Source organism: Poecilia latipinna, unplaced genomic scaffold (genome assembly GCF_001443285.1).
Source record: "Poecilia latipinna isolate Pla-1442-1.1 unplaced genomic scaffold, P_latipinna-1.0 Scaffold3129, whole genome shotgun sequence".
Classification (NCBI taxonomy): domain Eukaryota; kingdom Metazoa; phylum Chordata; class Actinopteri; order Cyprinodontiformes; family Poeciliidae; genus Poecilia; species Poecilia latipinna.
In genome coordinates this window covers 24960-34768 of record NW_015115745.1, presented here as the reverse complement: position 1 = coordinate 34768, position 9809 = coordinate 24960, and the positions used below count along the sequence as shown (strand labels likewise).

General features: G+C 39.4%; 1 protein-coding gene across 1 annotated transcript; it reads left to right on the top strand.

Annotated features, from left to right (window-relative positions):
• Positions 1-4069: 4069 nt before the first annotated feature.
• Positions 4070-9733, top strand: msl2b (MSL complex subunit 2b). Its single transcript, XM_015022890.1, has 2 exons — positions 4070-5351; positions 8445-9733. The coding sequence occupies exons 1-2, from the start codon at positions 5210-5212 to the stop codon at positions 9731-9733; spliced, it is 1431 nt and encodes a 476-aa protein (XP_014878376.1). The 5' UTR covers positions 4070-5209.
• The last annotated feature ends 76 nt before the right edge of the window (positions 9734-9809 follow it).

Sequence of the window (9809 nt, the reverse complement as noted above, 5' to 3'; positions counted from 1 at the left end):
TTATTATTGACGAAAAAGTGCTGGTTCCAGTGGCAGATTATTTCATTTGTAACATGGGAAAAATGTCTTATAAGTGAAATAATCTGCAAGTAAAAAACACAAAACCAATTTTTTTTAATCAATATTAAGGAATTATTGACTGAAAACAAGCTCCTATATGTTTCTGAAAAGTTATTTGTAAGTTAGTTTTGTCTTATTTCAAATGTTTTAAAATATTTACTCTAGAAATGAGACCAATCGTACTTGGTAAGATTTTGAGTTTTTACAATGAACATAGCAAAGTTTGCAGATTTAATGTAAAAAATTTGAAAGAGCTTAAGGAATTTAAATACTTTTGCAAAGATACGTGTTTTTTGGAGGATTAGTGACTGAAGGGAATCCCTAACGTACCTTTGTGTCATATAAACTCAATCTGAACAGGGACATATTCCACGCAATTCCCCTCAGCGTCACACAACCGTCTTAGTTTATTAATGTAACTACAGAGGCTTAAAATACTCGTCTGGTTTTATTCTTAGGGACTGGAAATGTGATTGTTTCATAGACGACTTAGAAACAATCAACCGTTAGTTCATCATGTTATCTGGAAAAGTTCGTCAGTATGACGATACCTCTGGTAGAAAACGGTTCACAGAATACGACGTAAGGAAAAGCTTTACAGTTAAAGTCAGTCACAACATTTAAAAACACAAAACTTATTTTTTTATCACCATCCAACCTTGAATCAGACAAAACTTTTCCTTTTTTAGGAAGTTAAGATTTTTTAAATGATTTCTCTTAAGGACACAATAACAGGAAACTGAATATTTTAGATATTTTTATACTCTCTTAAAACTCAAAAGTTAAAATACATTAGTTTAGGATTATTTGATAGAATCACCTGTTTGGGTTTCCTTCACACTGCAAAAACAAAATATTACACAAAATGTCTAGTTCCTGGTAGAAACATCTTAGTTTGATTTACAATCAAAGTTTCTGCAAGATATAGGAGATTTTTAAAGTCAGTAATTCCTTATTATTGATGAAATAATTTTATTTCCATTGGCAGATTATTTCATTTATTACAAGACATTTTTCCCATGTTATAATGAAATAATCTGCTAGTAGAAGTAGGAACTTTTCATCAATATTAAGGAATTATTGACTTAAAGCAAACTCAGATATGTTGCTGTAAAATTATAGTAATTTAGTTTTGCCTCATTTTAATTATGATATAATTATATTTGCTCTACAAACTGGACCAAAAGTACTTGGTAAAATTGAATATTTTTGCAGTGTGCTATTTTTTGAGCAATATTTCTAGAGACATCCTTTATTTTTAATATCTGCATGTAATTTTCCATGTTACAGAATAAAGCTGAATCCTTTATATTCCTGTTCTGGTGCCTTTAAGGCTGGAGTTCTGTCTGACAGAAATGTGACGGTGAGACAGAAATTATTAGTCATGTTGCAGTTGTTGTTCTTCTCTGCCGACCAAAAGCAGAAATGATGCCAGAAAAAACAAAACAAAGGAAATGCAAAACGATTAAACACTTATTCCTCACCCAATGATCAGAAAAAATAGACCCTCTACTGATGTGTCATACAAAGTCAGAGGATAATAAGATTTAAAAAAATCACCTCTTTGTAAATAAATTAGAAAAGTAAATTGTTTTAAATGTGATGCTGGGAGTGAAAATAATAATCAGAAAACGTCCAGTTGCTGTTCTTTTAAATCTAACGTTGCTTTTGCATCACAATAAATAAAACACTAACCAACACTGTCATGTTTAATGATGCCACATGGCAAAGTGTAACGTTTCAATTGTTGATGACTTTGTATCTTTGTGTTTCGCTGAAATGTACTATAAAAATAAACTCGATTTAAAAAAAAAAGCTCAATAACCACAAGAAAGTAGCGTATTCACTACAAGGCATCGTAGAAGAGGTAGGAGGTGTGGTGAGACAGTAGTGAGGTGTGCTGCAGGAGTCATGGAGGTCGGGATACTTCAGGAATCTTGTTTACAGTAATTCAGGCATAAACTTCTGATATTCTTGCCTGCTGGATGAAAACATTTGCAGACGATGTTGTAACCTGTAGCAAGAGAATGGAGCATGTGCAGAAAGCCAGACGTGGAATCAAACTTCCTGTCACACATGGAAAAAATAGACTGAGGTTAAAACTGAAAGAATGAGCAGTGAAGTATTTTAGTTTTTTTTGTTACTGTAATAGACTGAAGAACAGTCACTGCTGTTTGACACACTGAATGTTATTTAAAGGAGAATTATTCACGTGTGTGGAATGTAAGTCAGCATCCAGCTGCATCAGAAATAACCTGAAAACCTTATTTTCAAGGTTTTTCTCATAAATTAAAGGTGGATGCTTCATGTTGTAATATTTAACTGACTTCAAAAGGTATTTTATTTCTCTTGATGTTTGTTTGATTGATTGATTGAATGACATGGTAATTCATTTTATCCTGATAAAACTCAACATTAGCGAGAAACATTGCAGATAATAGAAAGTTTTGATGCAAATTATATCCCCAAAACACTCAATTAATGCATTATATCTGCCCGAATTTCTCTCTGTTTGGAAACAAGAGTGGGCATTTATGTGTTTAATTAGAAGATGATATGAAAGAGAAACATTCCCACATACAGTAGATCTTATCAGCATGTTTGCATCATGAATACGGTAAATTTCTGCAACGTGTGTCACTGTTTCTTTGAGATGAGTCAATACTCTCAAACTTTCCACCATTCAGATCAACATTTAATCAGTGATCAACTGCAAAGTTTACTAGCTGCCAGACTTTGATACCAAATGTTAAAAAATACAAAATTACATCTGAATATTAGCCTAATTTAATATCCTTGAAAGCTTTCACTAGTTAGGAAATATTAAAGACAAAAGAGGAAGAGTCCTTTTACTTATGAAATATTTAACTGTGAGTATTCTCTGACCTTTAACGCCAAATTAGGAAATAAAAGTTCATTAGATCAAGAGCACCAGGGAGTCACTGAATGTTTCACAACCTTTGTCTATTGCTAAAGAGCTTGAGAAAATCTACGTGGGACTGTGACCTAAAGTATTGCACTAAAGCAATGTACACTATGTGAAGAGAAACAGTTTCAATTGGTGTTAGCAAATTTCTAATGACTAGGCAGATGTGTAAGATACTCTTCAGGAAGTTTAGAAATAGCCAATAAGTTCAAACAATTAGCTGGAATTTTAACATGGGAAGCCAAATATTTTTTACCAATCGCAGCTTAAGAATTCAGTATGGCTGCCAAATGGATGAAAAACACAAACATGTTGTTTATTTTCAGTTCATAGAGACTTCATGACATCATATGTGCTCCCTTAAAAGCAAGGAAAGACATTGTCATCAGCTCAGTCAGTAACCACATTTAATAAAATCAACTGGTAATGCAGTTAGACCTAATGGGGTATTCCTCATAAACTTGATTTAATATCAGGGAGTGATACGAAACACAACTTAATGGTGCTACGTTAACTCTAAACTCACTGCGTGTTAAAACAGTGGGAAATGCTAACTGTTGTGCTAACTACTGTTAGCAACACAAGCAGGTAATATTGCATTTCTCTACATTTCATACAAGAATATTAATCTTTTTCTTGTATGTCACATTGTGTTTGCCATTTTTGTTTTAACTCTACCTTAATTATACTATTAATCTAATCTTTGCCATATTTTATATTCATATCTATGTTATTTCTTGTTTTTGCACCCTTCACAAACTTATAAGACAGTTCATTTTCATTTATAAATGTATTTCTATTCCTCTCTTTTCAATTCTGGAGCTTAAATGAGTTATTCCAAATAAAATATCTTGTTTAAAATCTGAAAACCAAATACTTTTTCCTCTACATCAGAAATGTAGAAGAAAATGTAGGAAAAAATATTTTTATACGTTTATTTATTCATTTTTTTTCTTTTCCCTATGTTCCGTATTTTAAAAAAGAAACATATTTTCCCTCCCATCAACTTGATCTACAGAAATATTTAAAAAATTAACCGTTTATTATTATATTAGTAAAATGTACCACCTCACGTGTATTCTCGCGAGATGTGGTCAATAGCGCCCCCTTGTTTGTGTGTGGAGAAGCAGCACAGCGGCTAATGATAGCAACGAACACCAACGGGGAAAATAATTTAATATTGTGTTCTCTGACACTCTTACGGTCCAGTAAAAGTTACGAGAGGAGTCAATTTTTTCTGTTCTTTGTTACATTTTCACTGAGACTGGAGGAATCTTTTTAATCCCGTGAACGGGGACGCGGCCTGCTTATGTAGCCGGCTTCCCGGTGCAGCTCAGGCGGCTTGCGCTGTCAGGAAAGCCCGGTGCTTCCGCTCGCTTGTTTTTCTCTGCCGCGACAGAACCGGCGAAGCTTTTTAATTATTTTTACTGCTGTTGTTTTTATACCAGGAATCTATCAATTCACCGCCCCCTCTCGCTAAGCCGTGGGTGCCGGTACTTCTCACCTAAAAAGGACCATTTAAACCCCGGAGCGGCCTGTTTTGTTTTCGAGCCGCCATGAATCTCTGCGAACAATAACACAACCATAAATAACTAGCCTGCTGCCGCCGGGGCTGCACCGCAACTGGAGGGTTTAATTAATGCATCATGCGCTACAAGCTGTGGACAACACGGGAGGAAAATGCATGTGGATAATGGATTCATATGTCGGAGCACATCACAAACCGGAGCACTTTATGATGTGAATTTCGGAGCTGCTGCGAGTTAACCGGGCGAAAGCAGCGTCAAAAGGTGGAGGAAACGGGCTCCAGTCCGGATTTAGCTGTCTTATTTTTCATGTCGTTTGGAAGCAACCGGAGCTGATGAGGATAAACCGACATTATGTGCATGGTAGGCCCTTTTAGGAGCTGCTCCTTCTCCCCCGGACCGGGACATCACGCCAAGGATGTGACTGGGAATGTGTAACCGGGATTTCTCTGCGCTCAGACTGTTATATATGTGGGATTTACCGACGGAGAACTGACCGAGGTTCCTGCCTCCATCTATGCTCTCTCCAAAGCCGCCGGACTCCCTCGACAAATATTTTTACCTCACAGAAAGCGGGAGTTGATCGGGGGTTAATTTATCTCTGTGTGGCTTCCTTCCTCTCTTTCTTTTTTCCCTTTCTTTTTCATGTGTTTTTAACGTACTGATCCACTTAAACGGACCGAGCCAGCCAGCTGAGATGAACCCGGTGAATGCGACCGCTCTCTACGTGTCGGCGAGCCGCTCGGTGCTGCAGTGCGACCCCGGAGATCCCCGGGAGCTGGCGGAGCTCTGCAAGGTTTTACCGTTTTTCCGCCAGTCCCTGTCCTGCCTGGTCTGTGGTGAGTCCCCTGCCTCGTTTTCAACAGCTTTAATGTCTTATTTTTTGGAATAAAATAGGTTTTTTACCCCCGCCTCTCTTCAGTTAATGTGACAGTGGGGGCGAGCTTTTAAATTTATGCTGCATTCAGGTACTGTCGGAAACATGAGAGCGTGTCATATTGGTTGGAGCTTTGCTATTTGTTCCAGCCAGAAATATATTTTTTGATAAATTTAACAGAGCTAAAACGTTAAGCAGTTGGATAAAATAGCATTCCGTCATATGTAGAATTGTTCTTTTTTTTAATGTAGCTAATCAATTATGCTTATTTACATAGTTTGGTTAAAAATTAATCCTCAAACTGAATGTTTTCCAGGAATTGTTATTCCACGTCTTTCACTGAAGTTGTACTTTTAAAAATATGAACGAGAAACACAAATAATCTATTGTCCAAGTTTTGAAGCTCTGAATTCCTAGGTGCAGTGAATGCACCATGACACACCCCCGTCTGTGTGGCGTTTTGGCAGCTGCTGCGGATGTTTACATTCAATAGACCAGCACGTCTGCTGTTCACCGCTTCTCAAGTCATATCAAATAATAAAACTAAACATTTGTTTACATTATTTAACAGAACACTGTTTTGTCTACTTAATTATTACAAATAGATGAACAAATAAAGACAATTATTGCCTAAATTATTTTTAAAAATATGATTTTTTTTTAATACAGATATGTTTTCTGTGTAAATAAATGTTTTTGATTTGTCTAATTGATATTAAACAGAATTTGTGTTTATTTATAAATGTTATATGTAAAAACCAACCAAATACTTAAAAATATTATTAGAATAATAAAATAATGCTAATTATTTTAAATTTCATAGTTATTACACTAATAATAAAATCTTATATTACTATTGTCATAATTATTATGCTACTAAAAATAATCATAATACTACCATAGTAATAATAATGGCTGATATTATTATTGAATAATAATGTATATTATTATAGTATATAATAATATGTAGCATACTGTAATATAATAATTTAGTATATAATATTATAGTCTTATTACTATATCTGAGAGTAGTAATTGTAATAGTAATGTATACTATTATGATTATTATGGAATATTAATAAATAGTTATAATTATTATCGATATTAAGACTTACAGTTTTAAAATGCATTTTTGTGGTTTTGATCAATTTTTAGTAAAAATAAAATGTTTTTGTTACAAATCAGAGAAAACTGGTTGATTTGTTTTTGTTCAGCTGATTTTCAAAGATCTGTAAAACTTCTGCTGATCTTTGCAGTGTTTATTACAACTTTATTCTTTTTAAAGCAGTTTTTTTCATAACTTGTAAATCACCTTAATCTGCTGGAGATCTTGTTTCAGTTGACCGTTTCTTTATCTGTCCTTTACTTCTGTATCTTTTGAAAACCCAGACAGAACCTGATCAATCATCAAACCTCTTCCAGTCATTAAAATAAACTGGAGGAGAATCTAAATAACAGAACTGAAATATTTCCACCATGTTGACCGTTCAGTGCTTACAGATAACCTGCGTCTGTAAATAATGCATCAGTGTGAAAGCCGACTGAGCTGTGTGTTAAATATAGACGTTGTCGTCGGGAGGCGGCGTCGGCGGAGTGTGTGCTCACTTGTTTCTTATGAATGGACCTTCTTCCTTTCTCCCGTCTGCAGCTGCGTGCTTTAAAAGCCGGCGTTGCTAAGGAAGCTCCTCTCAAAGAGCAGCTGTCGCTCCGTCCGGCAGCGCGCCAAGCAACGCTCAGGAGGTTAAATAAGGATTTAGATTCTCCTACTGCTGTTTCTTCAGCCTGTGAAAGTGTGAATCTCCTCAGGATGAGCTGCCCTCCTGACTTACACAAAATATTCACACACGTTTACATTTTTGATCCAGTTGTTGGCTCAACTTTAAATGGAGTTTATTGGGATTTTATGCAACAAGAATTCAGTCAATGTGAAAAACACTTATTTTTTTATTCTTGTAATAGATTCTGTATGGGAATTATGACTAGGCCATTTGAACAAATAAATACAGATTCTCTGACCTCATCTGTGGATCCAGATGAGGTCTGGAAAAGGTTGAAAAATGACCTTAAAGGGAGCTAGTATGCACAATTCACTTGTTGCATGTTTTTATACTGATAGAAAAAACTAAAGCACTTGACTAAAATCATCCAGGTGGTTTTTGGCAATAAGTTACTGTTTTTTGGTGTCGTTTCAAAATCTTCCTGATAGTAGAGTCTCATTCAATGGTCACTGTGCTGTTGCATAGCAACCCCAGTGGAATTCCACCCGTTACCTAGCAACCCCAGTGGAATTCCATCTGTTGCCTAGCAACCCAAACTGAGTTCCAGCATGGTTTGTAAGCTGGTTTCTCCACTATATGCGCTGTACAATGGCTGCTGGAAAAGACAAGAGTTTAGTTGTTGACTCACCATCCAGAAACCACCAGCTGGATTCTTGTTGATTGTGCAGGAGGCTCCAATTTTGCTTGTCAAAGATTTACTGTTGTATAATTCCGAAAGCAGTTCAAACTAGGCAGAAGTGATGAGACTTGAATCTCATTATCTAAGAGTAATTTTGTGCAAAAAATGTAATGTTTTTCGTATAGACCATAGACCGATACTAACCTGTTCAAGGAAGCATAATAGTTCACCTTCAATTACTTTTTCGAGTATGTTGTTATTTTTTCAGTTTGTATTAACGATTAATCGAATACTTAATCAGTTGACGATTATTGACGATTATTTCAATAGATTAGTTACGATTAATGTGATCGATCAATTCAGCTGTACAATTTTTAGATTCTTATTATATAAAAAAATATTTTAAAAAACTATAGTTTTCCTCCCACTTCGCAGTTATACAATAATGTGTTGATTGTCTCAAAAATCTGAATTATTTGTTTGTTGAACATTTAAGATTATTATAAATGCAATAAATGAGTCGTTTATGGAAATAAAAATAAATGATATTTTGGTGGGACTGGAATGTGTAGAATATGCATCAGCCGGCATTGGTGATAAAGCTAACGCCAGTTAGCAGCTATCTCCTGTAACAGGTCTTTCCTGTCGTCGTTCCCAGGTAACCTGCTGCAGGACCCCATCGCTCCCACCAACTCGTCCTGCCAGCACTACGTCTGCCGCGGCTGCAAAGGTCAGAGGATGCAGCTGAAGCCGTCCTGCAGCTGGTGCAAGGACTACGCCCGCTTTGAGGAGAACCGCCAGCTCTCGCTGCTCGTCCGCTGCTACAGGAAGCTCTGCCTCTACATCACGCAGTCGCCGCTGGCGCCGCACCTCGCCAGCGCCGCCAGCGACTCGCCGGACCTGCAGGCCATTCTGGAGGAGGGGCTGACGCTGGCCGAGAGCGAGCCGGAGTCGGAGGTCGTCTCTGGGTCGTCGTCGTCACCGCTGCCTAGGACTGCGCCAGACGAGGCTTCGCCACCGACGGAGGTGAAAGACGAGGAGCGGGGCGCCACGGTGAACGGGCTCCACGACTGCAACGGCCTGGTGGGCTCGGACTCGCTGCAGCCCGTCGCCGTGGAAACGGGCGGGGGCGTGGCCAAGCAGGAGGGCTTCTCGGAGGAGCTGCCGGTGTGTGTGAGCGTGGCGGCCGGTGGTGGGGCGGGGCTCTGCGACATCGGGCATTTTGGGGAGGAGCTGAAGCATGGCGGGGGGGCTCTGCTGCTCAGCGTGGAGGAAGTGCTCAGGACTCTGGAGACGGACCCTGCCGAGCCCGACTACCCCACCCTGAATGGGCCGCACCGCCTCGACCCCGCCTGCCTCGTCCTGGACAGCGGCCCCCGCCTGCCCCATCCCCACCTGTTGCCCCAGCCTTCCGCCGTCGCCCCCCACGTCCCGCCGCGCTGCCACCGCAAGCGCTCCCGCTCGGAAAGCGACAGCGAGAAGGTGCAGCCCCTCAACATCACCAGCCTCCTGCGGGGGCCCGCACTCCCCGCCCCGCAGCACCACGCCGCCACCGCCAAACACGAGCCCAGGTTCCCCACGACCGCACCCCACCCCCACCTGGCGCCGGTCCCCAACGGTGGCCCCCCAAAGGTCGGCAAGACGGTTCTGGTCCCAAACAAGGCCCTGAAGAAGACCATGGAGCACCACGGGCCCAACAAGAAGCCGTACGCCAAGGGCCGGCAGGGGGCCCCCAAACCGCGCACCCAGCCCCGCGACAGGGCGCCACCACACCCACACCCCCTCTCTCACCCACCGAGCCCCTCCAAGCCGCTCTACAAGAAACCTGTGGAGAAGAAAGGCTGCAAGTGCGGCAGAGCAACGCAGAATCCATCAGTGTTGACCTGCAGGGGGCAGCGTTGTCCCTGCTACTCCAACCGCAAGGTGAGACACAAACTGAGCTCTTAATATAATATATTTTAATATATTATATATTATATTATATTATATTATATTATATTGGTTTTCTTATTATTCTCAGAAT

Coding starts and splice junctions, on each gene's coding strand:
- msl2b (XM_015022890.1), top strand. CDS start 5,210: ATGAACCCGGTGAATGCGACCGCTCTCTACGTGTCGGCGAGCCGCTCG. Junction 5,352..8,444: donor CCTGTCCTGCCTGGTCTGTG/GTGAGTCCCCTG, acceptor CGTCGTTCCCAG/GTAACCTGCTGCAGGACCCC.